The sequence below is a fragment of the Serinus canaria genome, chromosome 4 (assembly GCF_022539315.1).
Source record: "Serinus canaria isolate serCan28SL12 chromosome 4, serCan2020, whole genome shotgun sequence".
Lineage (NCBI taxonomy): Eukaryota > Metazoa > Chordata > Aves > Passeriformes > Fringillidae > Serinus > Serinus canaria.
Window position 1 is genome coordinate 1,041,360 of NC_066317.1, and position 20,221 is coordinate 1,061,580.

The following is a 20,221-nucleotide window of genomic DNA, read 5'->3' on the forward strand; positions in this document are numbered from 1 at the left end:
ACCTCAGTCTGAAGATAAGAATTTAGCAGCAGGAGAATGGAATAAAGTGCCCCAATTCACCACGACTCTTTGTGCCCAAGTGGAAGCTGAACATTTAGAAAAGAGAGAGATTTTCTTCTCCTAGGACTCAGCTCACAAGAAACAGCTTTGGTTTCCAAGATTACCAGTACGATTTCCTGATTTATGCCAATCGGGTGTTTATTCCAGGATAATTTTCCCTGCGCCACACTGGCACACTCAATTTTTGTGTGGGAATTATTAATGATTCCACAGACGGGGCAGCAGCAGCACTGGTCACTGCTAGGCTCACCAAGGGAGAACACCCAAGCCAGGCCACACTCTGGCATCCCTGGTGCATTCCTGAGCAGGGGAACAGAGGAGGAACCACCTGGTTCCTAGCCACCGGGGACCACACACAGCCCAAATCTCTCCCTGCTGCTTCTACACATCTCTGCTCTTCAATTACTCCAAAATGCCTTTGGCTAGGTTTGGATCTCATGTCACTACTGTGTACTGTAAACTCTGCCATCCCCACCCACATCCATAAATAGAGGCTGTAGGAAAACTGGGAGCAGCTATCCACGGAACACGGCTTGCCTAGCCCCAAAAAAACGCAGCTGTGCTGCTCTGCCAAGGCTCAGAAAAGGGAGAGGCTGTGGGAGATAACTTGTGGCTTTGCTGCAGAGAGATTGATCATATTCCAGGTGGAGAACATGCTCACAGCCTGCTGAAAATGGCTTTCTGAGGATTAGGTCAGAAGCACCACGGACACTTTGCTGGGAGAGTTTGTTTGAAAGGGTTTGGAGCTGAACCTCTTGCAGTTCCTATCTGTGGCCTCATTACACTTCCAGTAGGAGGATGTGACCAGGAAATTAATAGTGCCTTGTGAAGAGAGAAATCCAAGAGCTCCTGGCTTCACACTGGCTCTGACTTATTGAGGCAGGTGCCTGAGTAAACAGACCTGCAACTTCAGAAGGAAAATACAAAGGAGAAAGAAAACATGGCATTTGCTTTCTGAGCAAACATTTGCTTGTAATTAATGAATGCACACCTTGCACTACTGAGCCAAACCAGGACTGAACATGACTTGAGGGGCATTGAACCCTACACCTTAACATTTCCAGCTGCTGTCCTGGAAGACACCCCTGGCTTTTCTGAACAGGGGAATTTTTTTTTTTCTGTCAGTACCCAAGATGTGAGCATGAATATTAACTAATCCTCCCCACTGAGCCATGACAGCAGGCCATCATCATTAGTGTAAATGATCCAATTTACAGCCAGGAGCACGCAGGCAGCTCGCTCAGACAGCTCCAAGTGCACGAGATTTTATGGCAACCACGACTTTTCATCCAGCAGAATCTCTCTGAGCAGTTCCAGGTCCCGTGATCAGCAGCAGCACCACACCAGGGGTGACTCTGGGTCCCACACTCAGGGCACTTTGGCTCTTTCAAAGGCACAGCCACAGGTGAACAATCCCCTTTTATGCCTTGATGCACCCTTTGTGTACCCTTTGTGGGTTTTCACTCCTTTGAAGGCTCATTAAAACAAGCCAATCCAGGGAAACCATTATGCTGGGTTTTGGCTGGACCTCAGACACACCACAAGGATGCTGCTGCTGCTGCTCAAGATTTGGCACACACAGGCAGGGTCACCAGAAGAGCATCACCACTGAGGCAGGAAACCCAGGAGGCCACAGTTCTTTCCCTTTTCCTCAGTGACACTGTGGAGCAGTAGGTATAAAGCAGCTGAGAGCCCACCAACTGAAACAGATCACAGAAACACAGAAAGGTCTGGGTTGGAAGGGACAAGTGGCCTTGGACACTTCCAGGAATGGGGCAGCCACAGGTTCTGTGGGCAACCTGTGCCAGGGCCTCAGCACCCTGCCAGGGAAAGATTTGCTCCCAATATCCAATTTAAACCTACTTTCTGTCAGGGTGAAGCCATGCCCTCTTACTGTGTCACTCCAGACCCTTGCAAAAAGCCTCTCCCCGTTTCTTGGAGCCCCTCAGGTACTTGAAACTACAATTATGTCACCCCAAAGCCTTCTCCTCTCCAGGATGACCAATCCCAATCCTCTCAGCCTGTGCAGTGACAGACAACACAGAAGTCTTATCCCATTGGCAAAAAAAGCCAATTCAAAGCATGTGGGGGAAGCATTCAACCCTATCTAATGCATTTTGCACATCCACTGTAGAGCAAATATAACATAACCTGGCAGGGAGGGTATTCGTTTTGGAGTAAACAGCACTGGGAATAAAACACCTTGCCAGCCTCACTTCCATCTTCCATGCTGAGAGTGACATGGGAAAAATGAAGAAAAGGAGAACACTGACTTCCATATCCAGCTACCTTCCTGAAGGCCACTGCAGCACACAGAATGAGGATAAAAGGAACATTTTATTAGGCTTTTAACCACCTCTGACCTGCACATTTCCCCCATGTTTAGCTCCTGGCAAATCCAGTGATCACCACTGAATCCCCTGTGTGTCTGACCCTCCACTACAGCAGGCAGACACAGCATGGGAGGGAACCCAAGTTAAATTAGTCACTGATTCCCACTGGTTGGCTTCACAATGGGAGCAAACTTGCATGGGAAACTCCAGGTTTGCTCTCCTTCCCTGTCAAAGCTTTTTGAGGGGACTGCACAAAACAAGGGCCGGTTCTTCGAGTGCCTCAAGTGGAGAAAAAAAAGAAAAAGGGAGGGGAAAAAAAAAAAGAAAATCCCAAGCCTTGAGAAGAAAGCCTTGAGAAGAAAGCCTTGAGAAGAAAGCCTTTCTCACCTTGGCACACTCCACTTTGGCACACTCGGCTCCCTGGCAGGTGACTCTCCCCTCCTGGCACATGCAGAAGTCACAGCGGGTGCTGTTCCACATCTCCCCGTGGTACCTGAGGGTGCCACCTTCCAGGCAGCTCCCTCTGGAAGACACACACTCCTCACAGCACTTCCCGGGGCGCTGCACCTTGCTCTGCCCCTGCAAACAGCACCCAGCAGTGAGCAGGGCTCTCTGAGGCCCCTGGCACAGCAGAAGGTGCAGCTGGGCTGTCAGAGGTGGGGATTTTGCAGTACCTCCTCACAGGTGACAGAGCCACAGGTCTCCCTCAGACACCTGACGTCCCCCCTCTGACACACACACGTCGTGCAGGCATTTTTTTGCCACTGCTCCCCGTGCTGTTGAAAAAGAACACGGACAGAGCTGTTAAACACTCTTGGAAAACAACCAAATTCCTTCCAGAAACCTGAGCTGCTTATGGAATATGATGGCTCCTCCTGCACGTCTGTATCAGATAATAAACTTCCCTTAAAAAATGCTGATCTCTACATGCTCAGCAAACAGGAAGAGGGGCTGAGGTCTAGGTGATGCTGTGGGTGTGTATTTCTCAGTAATTGCAAGCTGGTGGCATTGGGGAGGCCTGAACTACTATTACTAGCCAAAAAAAGTCACTGACAGAAAATCCCTCATTCATTAAATGATGCACTCAGTTAATTCCAGGTGACACCGTGAAAGCTATAAATACTTTGACCACCAGAGCTTTCTGCTCTCCTCCTTCAAAACGAGCGTGGAAAGAAAGTGCCTCATCTGCTTTGGCCAGCAAATTCTTATCAAGCCCTGATTTCTTGCCAGGAGGGAAGAAAGCAGTGTTTGTAGTAAGCTATCAGTGCTGGCAGAAAGTCAGAGGCTGGGGAGAAGGGAAGGAGAGACGTGCCAGAAAACTGGGAGCGGTTTTGGTGTGGTTTGTCACAAGTCACCTGGAACGTTCTTCCCGACACCGAGCAGGGCTTGGGGACACATTCTGGGCAGCACTTCCCAGGAGGCAGAGCCATGACTTCCTCCTAAACAGAAGGCAGAGACAAGGAAAAGGAGGCATGAACAGTTAACATCAGTGCTTGGAATTCCAGGCATTTGGCATCCATGGGATGACCAACCCACTGCCACTCAGGGCTTCGTTGTGGCCCAAAAGGCAGCACAGGAGCAGAGTAAAAGGCTTCCAAGATGTTTTCTCCACCTCATTTTCCAGGCTTATTCAGATGGCAGCTGAGGTGTGAATACATGGAGAGATGCAGATAAATTCATACACATGGCCTAAAGTGCTTACATTCAGGTATACAGAGGAAAAAATAATTATACAGCTGTGTAGGGAAGCACAGTAAAGCAGGAGATGGATGAGAGAAGTTTTATCTGGAATTGCCACATTTTGAGGTTTTGAAGGTGTGATTTACACTCACCACCTCTCAGGCATCTGCCCTGTTTTAGTTAAATCCATCCCTATTGCCTGAGCAGATGCTAAATTATGCTTAAAACTGGATTTTTCCAATTTCATTTTTTTTTTACGACGGATTTAAATCATGCTGGAAAAGGCTGGCACTTCACACCAATGTTACCTTGCCTGCATCCCTCAACTCCAACCATCCAAAACCTGGCTAATCCCACTGCTCCCAGCCCATCTACATCCAACAGCTGGGAACAGCACTGTTCATCAGTCAAACCCTGAGCTTCCAAAGAAAGAGGGGAAGTCTTTGCACAAAAGTTACCAAGCAAAATTTCCCAGCAGAGTGAAAAGACCTTTTATTGTGTATTTTGGTGGCATGCAACAGGAATTTTTGGCATTCTTCTCCCTCAGCTCCTAGGGAAGGGCAAAGTTATCAGAAAGATGGAAGATGAGAGTTTAATCCTGGGAGAATTTTTGTCTTGGCTTTTGTGGAGTGGAGAACAAAGGAAGGGACAGAGATAAAGGCCCATGCAAGAAAATGTTAGGTTTGACTGAGATCAGAACAGGCTCCTTGCACATCCTGCTAATGTCCCTTCCACTGGGAAATGTCCTTGGTAGGAAATGCCTGGAACACCACCAGAACTGGCTTTCTGCTGCATTAACCTGGATGCTGCCAGCCAGTTACTCTCAAATACATCCCAGCTCCTGATTCCATAAATTAGATCCTAATGATTAGCTGATTAAACATTAGTGCAATGGCTCAGCAGGTAGTGCCAGTCCACCTGGAGTGGGAAAGGAGGGATCTAAAGCAGGCATCAACTCCTTTTAAGGCAGAGTACTTAGGAAATGAATACTAATGGAGTATCTCAGGACAAAGCAAAACACACACACACACACTAACAGGTGAGGTTTCTTCTATCCAAAAAAAAGTGTTAATTGTCCAAACATCTGGTCCAGTAACAGAAAGCTGGGAAAGCATCAACAGAGAAAAAGGTTTGTTGAGTGCTGCTTTTGATTTTCTCAGTGAAGAGTTCTCAGTCAGGGAGCTCCTGGATTCATCACTGGATATATCAAAAACACTTGGAAAATGGCAGTTCCTAAAACATAAAGTCAGGGTCGGAGACAAGGATTTCCAGGGAGCCACTTCCAGGCATGCTGCTGCAAAAGCCCCATGAAAATGATCCAAAGAGCACAGTCACACCCATCAGCCCTTTCAACACAATAACAAGAATTCCAAAAACTGAATGATTTGTCCAGAGTCTCCCAACTGGACTAAAACCATGAGCTTGCCTAACTCCTCTTCCCAGTTTTGCTGTTTTCTAAACACAAACACACAGAAGGAACACTGCTCTGAGACTTTTCTTTCAGCTCAAGTTGCCTTGTATTTCTGAAGGCACAAGGGGAATTTCATCCACTGCTGACTACTCTCAAATGCATTTCTAGGAAAAAAAAAATCAATCAATAACAAGAACCTGCAGATCAAACTTTCCAGCTGCAAACCAAACACTGAAATTTGTGAAGACAAACCCCATTATAAATCTTGTGTTTCCATTCCCTGGCTCAACAGAAATAAAAACATTTCCTGATCAACTCCAGATCATTTTTTGTTGAGTGGAAAACAAGAAGCAGCTCCTTTACATGGAATTTTTTGCCTAATTAACCAGCAAAGGGATGAGAAAAATGAAATGATGGGGAAAGAAGGTATCAGGAAAGAGACACACAGGCTTCACCATGACCCCACACCCTTTCTGCAGGTTAAATATCTCCTTTCCAAATCACCCACTTGTCACCCAGGAGCTTTGCTTGCTAATTCGGTCCCCAGCATGAGAAATGCACACTGCCCATGGAAAAGGAGGTGCTGGGGAACATTCCTGGAAGGCTGGAGGGTCCTGACCTGGCTGCAGAGCAGAGGCTGGCAGGAAGCTGTGGAGCACTGAGTTGCACCATCCCTGCAGACACACCTGGAGCACCGACCCAGGCTCCAGCCCTCTCCATCCTGGAACACGTGGCCATCAAAGGAGCAAGGCTCTAAGGGACAGGAGAACAAGGGGGAGGTTTATTTTCCAGAGCCCTTTCACCCCTTTCTGTCACCCACAGGTAAAACACAGCTCCTGTGCATCCCAGAATTCCAAACTGCAGGTTGAGAGGGTAACAACTCCCCCAGTCTCCAAGGGGCTTGTGAGTTAAGACCTCTGGATGCACTTCTCCCACTGGGACTCTACCAGAAAAGGCACCCAACAGCTGAAGGAGCATTTCTGGAACTTGCAGTCCAAGCGCACAGGAAACACCTGAGGCTTCTTTCCCAATTTCCATCTCCAAAATGAGGACATGTTAGGCACATCTGCTCCCTGCTTACAGCTTGCCCCCACCTCTTGGCCCACGGGTGAAGCCATTAGAAATGTAAACATGGCAGCAGGGCAGGAAGGGAATTATGAGACACGCTTGCATCCAGTGTCTCCCCAAGAAAACTGACCAAGAACTGAAGAGCTCTCCAGATTTGGGGCTACAAGGAGGTTCTGAGCTCAGACAGTACTCACCACCACGGCCCACACATCTGGGACAGCAGGAGCCCTGGGCAGTGTCCTGCAGCTCCCCTTGTCCACAGGTGAGGGCTGGGCAGGTCCTGGGGCTGCAGGTCACCTTCCCGTGGGCACAGGAGCACCGGACACATCCCGAGCTGGCCCACTGCGTGCCGTGCTGCACACAACACAACCAAGGGCACAGAGAGCACTGTGAGAGCTGGAAATAAGTCTTGTCCCTTTCCCAATTCCTCCTCTCTCCAGGATGAGGCTTGGCACTGATAAAAAGTGGTTTTCTGACCACGTGGCAGCACGATTGGGATGTGAAATGCGATTGAGGTACAAATACGTCCATATCTTTTTTTGTGGGGATGCCTGCCCAAGGAACAGGCTCAAAAAGAGCCAAGAGACAAAAGCTGCAGCAGGAGAGCAGCACAGGAAAGTGCAGAAATAGCACAAGAAGACGACAGGCACAAAGAAACTTGAGAAGAGGATGGGTGAGCTACCCCTCCTGTTCCAGTTTTTGTTTAGCTTGTCCCAGCCTCATGCTGGAACAGAGGGTTACAACATCCTTCTCAGGTGGGGAGAGCACAGCCCTGCCCATGTGTCTGAGCATTTTAGCATCTTTCTTGAGATTTGGACCTGACTTGCCTCTTGTCAAACAGAAAAGTCTGTAAGAGACCACACACAGGACTTGAGTTTGCTGCTAAGCCATTTTTCTACATTTGCCAGTTGTTTGACACGATTCATTAACTACTACCCATGAATCTTGATTTTTTTCCTCATCTCCAGACACTTATTCTGATTGTTTTGGCCTTGCAGCCCCCCTGGGTGAAACCACATCCCAGAACCTGCTCCTTGAATAATTCAGGATTACAGAACACGGAACCCAGGTCGCAGAGCAGCAATCAATCTCTGGCAGCATAGGTGGCTGCTGAGAGGAAAGCTTCTCTGAGCACAGCTAATATGTCAGAATCACTGTGCTTTGCTCCCCCATTCTGATGTTACTGCACTGTCTCAGCCAAGCACAGAGACAGCAAAAGGAAGGAACAAGAAATGGGGAAATTTCTCCCATCAAACCACGCAGGACACACAGCTGCTCTGCAGCTGCAGACCCTGCTGACCAAACTCCTGCTAAACTCCACTATCTGGCAGTGACAGGATATAAATGCAGTGATCCATCCTTCCCCTGCACACCAGCTCAGCAGCCTCCGCTGGCTGCAACAAACAGGGAGGTAAAACCAGGTGGGGATGGTCCCTGCTGAGGGAGTGGGAGCAGAGCACTCACGCCGTGGATCTGTCCCTCGTGCTGGCAGAAGCCTTCGCCTCGGGAGGCACACTGGGGGCAGCACTTGTTGGAGGCTATTTGGAGCACTTCTCCCTGAAAAGAGACAGGATTCCAATCAACACCTGACATCAAACAGGGACTCTAAAATGAAAGTGAAGCCACGAGGCCTGGCTGAACCTGGTGCTCTCAGCCCAGAAAGGAAAGGTTTCGGGTGAAACACAGAATGCTGCTACACCACACTGCCTCGCTGAGAGGTGGCACAGCACTCTGTGGGTTTGACATTTTGCCCTCAAAGTAACAGCAGAATTTATACCCCCATGAGTACAGCTGGGAATTCTTCAGCTGAGCCAGTTTTCCAAGAATAGAAAACTATTGTTCAAGACAAAATTCAGGTTCTTCACTGAAAGGCCACTGAGAAACATGGGACAGATGTTGCAGAAACAAGATCAGCCACATTTGCATAAATCTCATAATGAGTAGATAAGAAATAAGGCATGGAGAAGGGCAGTGATTTCTGACCTTCCTTTTCTGTTGGGTTTAGCATTGAAGCAAGAAAGGTGTGTTTTTCTTCTGAGATCCTCGGTGATCCCTTTCAATGTTTAAATGACCAGATGTTTTCAGAGCACTTAAACATCTTGTCTTGAAAAGTGCCCCTGTCAAGATTAGTTTGACACTACAAACCTATTTCCCTTGACGAGCTTTAAAGGAGGCACCTTTTCATTTATCTGATTTTTATCATTTTATCTAGTGCACTCACTATTACGTGTGCCATGACAGCACTTGATCTCCCTCCTCTTTAGCACAAAAATTCCTACTAGCTCAGTCTAGCTTTAATCAATGCACAGCAATAATAATGGGGAAAACCAGTAAGAATCAAAATTATTTCCTCATTAGTGCTGTCATATTGGGAAACATTTTAACCTGCTTCACAAAGCCATATAATTATCCTGACAGCCTCTTTAAAACACTCTTTTTCACTGCTATTTGTGCACTCTGCCCCAGCAATCCAGATGTTAATGCAAGACCAATCCCATGGCCAATTAACGAAGACCCAGACAAAGACAAGCAGGAGACAAGGAAAGCTCAGCAACCATCACGAGGAAGAAGAAACTGGAGGAGAGACAATCTCAGCTCTGTTGTTGCTCAGCAGAGTGGAAAGTGCCCATCTGCACCTTCCAGGGAGCCTGAACCCCACCTCCAAACGAAGTGGGGGCTCATGCTGGGAGGTTGGAGCCCAGTTCAGGGGCTTCCTTTGGGATCAAACTGCTCCAACACCCCGCCTCTGGCTGCAGCCAAGGGGACAAAGGCTTCCCATGCCATGTGTTTTCACTGCAAGGAGGAGTGCAGGGACACAGGGCAGCCACAGGCACTCGGCCCTTACCTTCTGGAAGTCACACTGAGGGGCTCTGCAGACTGTAGGCTCGCAGGTGACAACGCCGCTCCGGCACCGGCACTCCTGGCAGGAATGCGGCTTCCAGGAGGTGTTATTCTGCAAAGGAAGTGGGAAACGAGGCCAGGCAGCACTAGGCACGTCCTGTTTTGACAACACATCTCAAACAGCCCCCCAGAGATGGACTGCAGCAGAGCCCCACTCCCTCCCACGTGCTTCTCAGGCCCCGTGCTGGCACTTCTCACTCAGCAGCTTCCAAAACACAGCTGAGAGACAAGGCCATGCAGGGCCAAGGATCAGCTCCAACAGGAACACAATCCAACCTCCCAGAGCTCCAGGTGAGGGGAACACCTCTGGAAAACGTCCCTGGGATCAGGCTCACGCCGCAGGGTGATCCCAGGTGGTGCTGAGGCAGCAGAGGTGGCTCTGAGGCAAACCCACTCCTGGGGTTGGCTCCACCCGGGCACGTGTATTCCCAAACACACGGAGGAGACTCTGGCCAAGCAGAGAGCCTGACACATCTGGAAACAGCTGTCAGCACCACTCCATCAGTGCACCCAGCTGGAACTCCCACAGCTAATTCACAAGGGTTTCCACCACCCGTGCTTGACCCCCTTGCATTCCCTCCCCGCTGAGGTCACGATCCCACGCTGCCTCCACAAGAAAAGGGGAAGAGGAGGATCGGTTTCTCAGCTAGACAATCCCTGCCCCTGGTGTACAGACAAACACTGGGCTAAACTGGCACCACACAGGATGTTCTCCTGGGGAGGATGGACAGCCCCTATCCCATCATCCAGCCTCCTTTTTAAGGGATTTCCAAGGAGACCAGACATTGCTGCTCATTTACACCATGTGGTGATTTACCTCGATTTACTCCCAGTGCTAAGTTCGACTTAGGAAGGATGATTAACAGCTGACTGCCAGGAGCACATTTACAGCTAACTACTAAAACTGCTCAGCATAATGATAAAATACTGGAATGTGCCTTAAAGGCCCATTAGGCTGCTTAATGAGAGAAAAAATATCCTGAAAAACCAGACCACTTGCTCAGGCACTTCAGGAGCATCAATCTGCAAACAGTGGGATGGCCAAAAATATTAAAAAAAAAACCCAAATCCCTTGGGTCTCTGCCCTGTTTTCCAAAAGCATTTCTCCCACATCAGTGGCAGTGCTGACTTCACAAGGTGCACAGCCCCTGGGCAAGGCAAAGATCCTGCTCAGGAACACAGCTGGCTCTCCCCTGGCTCACACAGGGCTGCAGAACAGAAACCCTGACAGCATCTCTGCCAGCAGATGGATGGTGCAGTTAGGGAAGAAATGAAGGTTAAGTGATGTGTGTGCCAAGCTGTGGCTGACACGCACGCTGGAGTTAACTAATCCTGCTGGCTCCAGCAGTGCCCAGTGTTGGAAAGCTGGCAGAGGAGACAGCCATGGGCTAAGCAGCAGTGAGAAGGGAGGGGGTTGACTCAGTGGCCCATCCCTTGGTTCTCCAAAACTTTCACCTCTGATCTCTCATGCTTATTCAGATTTTTAAAAAAGAAAATGATTTTCACCGTGGAATAATAACCAAAGGAATCTCGCGGCACGAGGTCAGCACAGAGCCACCCTTAGCACATTTAAATGCTCAGGTTTGAGGTAAGAAAACCCCTCCTTGCTCTTCCTCCTCCCCTGGTTTCTATCACAGCCCAGGCAGGCTGGCTCCTGTCTGTGGGCTCAAATCAGCTGCTTCTAAATTCCTTTTGCCAGGTACAGGATCAAAACCAACACTTCCCTGCAGAGCTTTAAAAATTTCATTATCTAGTTAATAGTCAGGAAACTACCACCTGATCTGTTGGGATTTGAGAGTCTTCCAAGCACTTCACAGGTCTCAGTGTCCTGTCTTTGGACAATTCAACATTTAGCTTAGGATTCCTGGCAACAGACCTAGAGCATCCAGTTTGGAAGGTCAGGATCCCACCTATCTGTCCTGTTGTGAGGCTTTGTTGGTGCCCACCCAGCAGGCACAGGGACACTTCAAAGCTCTCAACACAGCTCCAAACACAAAGCAAGACTTTGCAGTAGACACCCAGAGAAGTGCTGGAAGCTCCCCTGGTGTCTTCTCCAAGGCTCTGCACCTCAGTGGACAAATTCTCTGCTGCAATCTAAGTGCTGGATTCCAGTCCTGTTGAGAGTATATTTTTATCAATGACAATTTAAGGGGCTTTTCCCTTACCAGTACTAATATAATTAACAGTATAAATAATGAAATACCGTGTGGAGAGCGCTTTGAAGACGGAAAGCATTCCTTAAACACCAAGCAGTGCCATTATAATTTATTAATTCCCTGGATTTCCCCACATCAAAAGAAGAAATTATACCTAATTCAATTTTAAAACACCACGCTGCAAGAAGAGATACATCTACATTACTTGAGCCAGTCTCCAGAAGAGGGGCCAAAAAAGCAAGGAATGCTCCCAAACCTTTTGAGCTTGCAGATAGTCAGACCAGGACAAAATGAGATAAAACTGGAGACAGAGGAGCACAGTGTGAGCATGTGATGGGTTTGGGGAATACTGATGAGGATTTAGAAAAAGGCAGGGGAGAAAAAGATAAAAGAAGGAGGCAAGAACACAACAAGCAGTAAAAGCAAAGAAAAAGCTACAAAGAGCAGACATGGAGCAAAGGGAGCCCAGAGCAGCTGTGAGCGCTCCTGGTTTGCTGCTGTCACCCTGTCACATCACCCAGAGCACAGAAAGACCTAAATCTCTTGGACCACTGCTTTTACAACTGGCTATCCCGACTTCAGACAGCTGCACCTGTCCCTCCTCGACCTCAAGCAAAAAAAAAAAAAACACCCCACGCAACAAATCAAAAATAACCAGTCTGCTATTAATATGTGAAAAGCCTCAGTAATTTAATCACACACCAGATAACAGAGTGTGAGCTATTCTGGAGCAGCCACTGGGGAAACAAGAAGCACACATCAGCTGGTTTGCCTCCCCTTTCCAGCTCTTGTGGCTCCCTGAAAATATCCAGCGCCTCCTTAAAATGTCCGTGGGAGCAGGGAGGAGAGAGAAAGCCCTGGGAGAGAAATCACGGGGAGAAACCCCGAGGGAGCTCCAAGCCCGAGTGCTGCCAGGTGGGATTTACCTCCCAAGTCGTTCCTGTGCCAGAGACAACTGAGAATAAGCAGGGATCGGGTGTCTCAGAGGAGGAATTCCAGGCTGCTTTGTTGAAACGGGGCAGGCAGAGCCCGGAGCAATTACACTCCTGGTAACAATTACCAGCATCACCCGGGGGCTGCCAGGCGAGGAGCCTTGGCAGCGCCGCTTCCATTTGTCATTTCCACTCCAATCACCTGACCACGCCAGAAAATTGGCAGGAGAAGCCCCAAGAGATATTTCAGGGATGTGATATTCCAAAATATTCTTCAAATACTTAAGATGATGTTGTAGTCTCCATCCTATCTTTCACAGAGTCACCAGGAAAGGGCCCCAAATGAACCAAATGCACTATGTAAAACTGTGGTTTCAAACCATTGGTTCTAACCAGGATGTAAATCAGCACACAGAGGTCTTTGTTCAATATTTTGGGAGCAGCAGTGTTCCTTTAGAAAGGCTAATGCCTTTTGGTTTGTCACTATTAGAGTCACCCAAAACAACCTGCAGCCTCTTGGTAAACTTTCTTAAATTAAATCCACCAATAAATGAGCATGGTGAATGACTGATAGCAAAAACAATTGCTGTTTTCTCCCATCTTCTTATGCTGCAGATTTTTTCCATGCCCAGTTGTGTGTTTTGATGAACAGCAGACACCAGAAATTCTCCAATAACATTTGGAGTCCTCCTGCTGGCTTTTCTCCCCTTGGCCCAAGTAGTTTCTAACCTGCCCACTGGCAAATGTCAAACACCCTGCCCCCAAAATGACTTCTGAGTGGATATCAAACTGTAAATGGATGTCAAACCCGGAGTGCTTGACTGAACAGCTGTGGAAAAGAAGGGAGGCAGAGGATTAATTTAACCTAAACTAGATCACAGCTTTAATGATAGCACTTATTACAGCATAATGGCTGCTCCTGGAGCAGCAGGGTGCCCATCTCTGCTCTGTGGTGCTCTGGATGCAGGTGATGCTGCTTGGTCCAAACTTGAACCTGGGAGGGACACCAGGACACCAGCAGACAACAGCCAGTGACAGATGTGTCAAATGGTGAAGTGAGACTGCCAGGGGGACGCGGGATTTCAATTAGGAATGCAGGTTACAGTGGTGGGCCAAGTGCTGCCATGGTAACTGCATCCCAGCCAGGGCAGAGTGGACAAGACAGACTAAGCCTTTTATCCCTTCCCTAACAACAAGAACAAAAAAACAATCCCATCAGGCCATGAAAATCCTTGCAGCTGATTCAGCAGAGAAGGGAAATTTCCTTCAGGACCAGTCATGGCCCTCAGAAGCTCTGCACCAGGTGAAGGGTAACTCAAATTCTACTTCTTGAAGGCAACAATCCACTCTGGAGCAATTTTGCAAGCCATGTCAGCAAACACAGAGCTATCTCCAATTCCAGGCTGGATATTTAGGAAGTGTCCTTTTCATGCAAGGAATTACACACCTCAAATCCTACTGGGGCCCAAGCACAGTCATGTCCCTTGCAGCTCCCAGAAAATACAGCCCTTTATGTCCTTATCTTCCATCTCAGCTCCCTGGGCAGCAGATTAATAAACTGGTTCTCCCTTCCCTTCCAAAGGGAAAGAGGATCCCTGCACAGTCATTCATCTTGGAGAGCAAAGGCTTCATTAAAGAGCAACAATGATGAAGAAAAGCCTGTAGAATAAGGAAATGTGCAGACTGTCCTCACGTGCTCCAGAATTGCTCCCAGTATTGCTCTGGTTCACTGGGAGCTGCTGAGATTCATCAAGGTGACAGTCTCATGTCCAAAACCAAATGGAAATAATGGCAGCAGAAAGTGGGTGACACCCCTCAGGGCTTGACTCAAACACAGGCTCCTCGCTGCCTTCCATTACAAATGAGTCAATTCATTGACTCTGGCACACAGAAACTACAAGCCCAAAACCAAAATCAGGCTTGAAATATCCTGAAGAGGGCAAAGATGACAGATGTGTTTGTGTGCTTCAGGGCTGTGAGGTGGGATCAAGCTCACTGGGATCAAGAGGGACAGCACGGGGGGAAGGAGGGAAGAAATTAAGCAGCACAGTCCTTGGCATTCACTGGGTCACACAGGCTCTAAAAATTACCATGATTTTCCTTTTACAGTGACAACAAAACCACACCAATCAACTGAGGAGAACTACAGCCAAGTGCCACCCTCTCCATGAAAGAAGGAATGCCAGGGGGACAAAAGCATATCCTATCCAAGAGTGGTGAGCAGGCAGAGGGAGAAGAGGCAAAACCTGTGCAATGACACCAGCAGGGAAGCAGCCATGGCCAGAAGGTGCAGGGGAGGAAAAAGTAACTCCAGGGCAGGAAAGGCTGGTCAGATGAATCACAAAGCAGTTCCAAGCAGCTCTGTGAGGCAGATAAAAGATGGACAGAGAAACAGGGCATGGGTTGGCCTCAGCAGGAGAGGTACCAGTCTAGTAATTAGCATGACTGGCCATCAGTCAGAAATAAATCACAGTATCCATTGCTAAGTGGCACCATTTGACAGGAAACAAATTGCACGTGTGTCTGAGCTCATGCTGGAAGAGCTCCTTTGGCTTTCATTGTTCACAAGCACTGCGTGAAAGGTCATGGCAAAGACAATATTTATTTAAAATGAAAGCCCTGTAATCCTATCTAAAGCATATTTATGTTTTTGATGCACACCACCATGACTCTGTGACCTGATCTCCAATACAGGGCCAGGGAGATGTCAGGAGTTGCTCTGGAAATAACCATGATCCGTACCTGGAGCATCTCTCCAATTTGTTCCCTTTACCACAGCTCCTCTGCTATGGAAAAACCAATTCTACAAAATTTGACTGTCCACAGGAGAAGCAAGCTCAGGGACAAAGCTCACCATAACCTCTGGAGCTCCTGCACACAAATTTTTGTCTCTCACCCCCTTCTCAGGATTTGAGACCTCTCTCAGAATAAACCTTGGAACAATTTTCACGGCACGGCCGTCATGGGGGCTGCAGCAGCAAGGCTAAGAGGGAGCACATGCAGAAGCACTTAGTTAGACTCTTGAAAGCAGAATGGGGGGTTTCTAAATCTCTCCAGGGCTCATCATTTAAAGCAGGGACAGTTTTATATCAAAGCACTTGGCTCCTTCACTGTAGTGATGTCTTAATCTACAGAAGGTGCTCGATGAAATATTCAGCAGAGGCAAAGCATATGCATCCCTGAGGTTCAGGCTGAGGAAGAAAATGCATCTTCCCTCCACCCTCAGGCAGCAAGAATGGGCTGGGTATTACAGCAGGTAACACCTGAGAACGTGCTTTTGTTAACCATTTCAATTCTCCCTCTTCAATAAGCGTGCAGCAGTGCTTGGAAATGTGTTTTCCAAAGCACATCTCTGGCTCACACGAAGCCTCAGGGATCTCTGTCCACAGAGATGCAGTGAGAGGAGGAGCACAGGGCTCTGCTCACATCCCTCTCCGTGCCATGGATATTTGCCAGGCTGGAGATGGCTCGCTGACATGGTGTGAGCCAATTCCTGTCAGGCTCCTTCACGCTCGGTTAGAAATAATTGCTGCCTCATTACAAATTTAATCATGACACTGTGATATGGCAGAACTCTTCCTTGCAATCTCCTTCTCTTCCTTCTTGGAGAAGATGTGAAACAGACTGACCACTATGCAGCCTAGGTATTTTTAATTTTTAATTTTTATTTTTTTTTCTCCTCAAAGAAGGAAATCCCATTTTCCAACATTTTGTTCATGCAGTTTCTACATGGCTTCAGAAACATCTCACAGTGCTTTTAACTCCAGGTTCCTGCAGGATCCTTGGGTTTTTAGTTTTTACTAATCTGCATCTACTTTGAGAAGGTCTCCAAGTAGAAGAGTCCCACCCTTGAGGGCTTGCCTGTACCCTGAAGAGCTCACAGTTTCCCTGCAGAATGCAGAGATTCAGGAAAAGTGGCACAGGAAACACTCCTGAGGGAAGTGTCCTCTCTGCTGAATGGGTTAGGAAGGAAAAGCCCAGGAAGGAGAGGGAGATGTTCCCCTGTAACACAGCTGTAAAACCTGAGAGGTGATTCCACACTCTGCTTTCCCCACCTTCATTCCCTCTGTGCCATGAATGCAGCTGATGCCATCACCAGCCTGGCACCTTCCTTGAGCTGCAGAAATCCCACACCAGGGATGAATGGGATCCATCTGATTGCAGGGATCAACTCAGTTCCAAGGAAGAAGCCTTCCAAAGCAAAAGCAGGGTTGCTGCACAAGACTCCCTTCTAAGAGCACTGCAGCAAAGCACAAAGGAACATTCCCAGAACTACCAGTACTTAAGAGCAGCTCCACTCCTGATCCTGGTTTCAGTACCCCCATCACTCCTGAAGATCTTGGTGATGGGAATTCCCAGCAGCAAGGCCTTGGTGCTTCCAACACTTTCAGGTGTCTCCCTGCCTGTTACTCCCTATGCTTTCAAAGCCAGCAGCATGTAAATAAAACACAACCTGATAACCAAAAAAAAAAAGGGTAGGGATTTAGAAAAATACTCTGTTGTGTTTTTCCTTTTTTTTTTTTTTTCCCCTCAGCAAAATAAAAAAACCTAGCTGGGAGATTGGAGACTACTGAATTAACTTTCTTTCCTGCACAGCTCTTCCACTCCTCTGCACTGGCACCTTCCCAGAGGTCTGTGCACACCCGTGTGGATGGATGGCTTTTCCAAACACCTGCATCCATCATTGCATTTGACCTCCAGAGGCCACATTCTTCCCTGCATCTTTAGTTACTTTTATCTTAAAAAGAAAAAAAGGAAAGCAATGGGGGTCACCAGAGTGAAGCTGGCAGCCAGGCTCCCTCCCTTCCTGCCTGCAGGGAAACATCCCTGGGTCAGCCACAGCTCCTGCCCTGCACCAGCCCGAGGAGAGCCTGCCCCAAACCACAGCCTTCACCTTGGCCTGATGCTCCCCTCCCAGGGCCATGAGGAATGCTGTTTCAGGCTCTGGAAAGAAACTGTGCAGCCCTGGTGAGACAGCCCATTTTCCAGGAGCTTGGGAGCACAAAGTATTTCAGCGCTCTTTTCTACAGTGCAGTAAATATTGCACTTGAAATGCACCTGACAGCTGCCCAAGTCCTGCTAGGAATCCAGCCTTCAGGTTCTGGGACCTGAACTACAGCTGTGCCTGCCCCAGCCCTGGAAGTGCTCAAAGCCAGCCTGGATGGGGCTTGGAGCAGCCTGGTCTAGTGGGAGGTGTCCCTGCCCATGGCAGGGGGCTGGAAATGGCTGAGCTGTAGGTCACTGATGTCATTTCTGACTCCTCTTTCTAGGAATAGACACAGAAGTCCTTGCACAAGGGGATGTTGAACAGAGGACATGCAGTGACAGACCAGTGGGAAGTGGCTGCATTATCACCTTCCAGGACAAACCTGCTCAAACAGCAGCCAAACCCAGTGGGAACTGCAGCCATCCAGCATCCTTCCTCCAAACAGACACCAGAGAGATTCACTCTGAGGGGAGGCCCCTAAAAACAAAGAGGAAAGCAAGCCTGCAACTCCTCTTAGCACACTACAAGTACTCCAGTTTCCCCTCACCTCCGAGAGGCCAATGGCAGATGCTTGATGAAAGCCTGGAGACAGCCAGGGCTCTCCCTGCAAAAGCAGATTGCTCCAGGGGAACCCAAATCCCTCAGCCCACACCAGCTCCCACCAGGCTGAGACAGCCAAGACACCCTGTTCTTGGAAAGGAGGATGTACAAAGGCAGAAAAAGTTGCTTAACCCCCTATTAATCTGCAGAACTTCCCCTCCCCACGACGAGGAACGGAGAGGGGCAGAATTCCGGAGCCTAGCTCGGAGCACACTTGACTTGAAAAGGAGCCAAGGCGTGGATGTTTTTCCCTCCCCTTCCCTGGATGATTAACCTGGGCACCACTCCCACGTCTGCAGACAGAGCACACCGAGACTGAAGTGCCCATGAGCTACGTGCACAAGCCCTGTCGTGTCCACCCCACCCTCCCCAGCCCAGCACTTGTACTGGAAAAAACAGAGGCTTGTACCTCAAGAGAGCTCTGCTCTCAGGGACAGGGAGTAGCTACCCCACTGGAGCTTCTGTAGCAAGCTTATCCAGGTGTGAGCACAGCTGCATTTCCACCTTGGCTCTGCAAGTGCAAGGAAAATGGCATCCGGGATGGCAGGGAAAGGATGGGGTTTTCCTCAGGGTGCCATGCTAAAGTGAGCATCTCTGGCTCCAAGAGCAAAAAGGAGGAAAACCTGGGGCAGAAAGACAGCAGACAGGGCCCCAGGCTCCTTGCTGGACCTCCAAGCCACCATGGCCATGGGAAAGAAGAGGGATTGTACTTCCAATAATCCCCTCCAGCCACATCACCTGCTCGGAATCATCAGCACATGGTTCCCACCACATGGCAGGGGATAAGGAAAGATCACAGAGACTCTCCAAACCCCAGAGCCTGCTGGGAATGTTAATCCAGCCTCCAGCAGCCCTGCTACGTGCACTCAGGGCAGAGAACTGAAATCCTCACGCCTGGATTGGGAAGGGACTGGTTTGGGAAAGCACCAAGTACCTTCAGAAAATCCATAGTGGCAGGAGTTATTTCAAAATGCTTTCACTACAGGGGAGGGAAGCATTCTCCACATCTTCCTACAATGTCCTTCTTTTCTGTCACTTCTCCTTTCTCTTCCCTGATTTTTTCCTATTTCTTACAGACGTCATTCATCACATTCTTAATATTCAGCCCATTTCACTTCATTTACCTTTCCCTGCTTGTTCTGGGGGCTGGCTCTGCTAATTGCTGTAACTTCCCAAAACTTCACCAGCTTCACCACTGTGCCTTTGTGGCACTCACCAAATCTTGCCATGGTGTTACCATCCCACGATCCAGATCTCTTTACAACGTTCAGACTGCAAAGCCTGCCTATCTTTCAACATTAAAGGTTTTAAACCTTCCCAGAACGTAAAGAGACTCTGAGAGCAGATGACATTTTACTGCTGCTTTGAAATACCTCTGAGGAAAAACAGGGTGAAGTATTCCAGTGAACCACCTTGTCTCACGAAAACATTTGCTTCCAAGACCTAACAGTTTGAAGGAAAATCACTTTAGACAAGGGACAATTTCTTCATGGACCAGAATGTAAAGCAGACCCAAGACTGCCCTTTTTGCTGACCCAAACCCCAAGGACTGCAAGCAATTATTGCTTTCAGTGAAAAGACACAGCAGCCAGCTCGACACCAGAGGAAAATCAAAGGCTCACACACCCTTAGGGTAAGAAATAATATCACATTTTCCCTCCAACATGTCTCCTGTGGATGCTGTGCCCTAATTTTTAGGTGGTCACAAGTCCCATCCCAAAGGCTGAGATTTTGATTTGAACAATGCCAATGTAATGTAAAGCAACCTGAATATTTCAGCTGGATGGGGCTGGCAAGTCCCTTCCTTCCAGATGTCATTTAAATTTTATAGAGAGGCATAAGAGAAGTGATTTATGCAAGATGGAAGTCCTAGGAGGAGCAGCCTGCCACACACAATACTCACACTTTGTCCACTGCTCCAGTGTAACAGCAAACTGCACCAATTCCAAGGAAGGAGGGAGCAGGGAACCCTCTCAGGAAAGTGGCAGGAAGGCAGAGCTTTCTGTTTCAGAAAGCTGTTAATGAATGATGGCCCCTCCTGCTTGGTGACCTTCACAAAACCGGCTGGCAGTGTCAGCTCTGCCCCTGCAGGG

At 48.4% G+C, this 20,221-nt stretch overlaps 1 protein-coding gene across 1 annotated transcript in view; it reads right to left on the reverse strand.

Moving 5' to 3' along the window:
• FRAS1 (Fraser extracellular matrix complex subunit 1) overlaps positions 1-20,221 on the reverse strand; it is a 98,585-nt gene that overhangs the window by 61,336 nt on the left and 17,028 nt on the right. The window contains exons 3-9 of the mRNA XM_050973644.1: positions 9,398-9,505; positions 8,017-8,109; positions 6,747-6,906; positions 6,104-6,237; positions 3,749-3,832; positions 3,068-3,169; positions 2,781-2,972 (exon numbers count right to left, since the gene is read on the reverse strand). Of these exons, the coding sequence (XP_050829601.1) occupies positions 2,781-2,972; positions 3,068-3,169; positions 3,749-3,832; positions 6,104-6,237; positions 6,747-6,906; positions 8,017-8,109; positions 9,398-9,505 (873 nt within the window). The remainder of the gene's footprint in view (positions 1-2,780; positions 2,973-3,067; positions 3,170-3,748; positions 3,833-6,103; positions 6,238-6,746; positions 6,907-8,016; positions 8,110-9,397; positions 9,506-20,221) is intronic.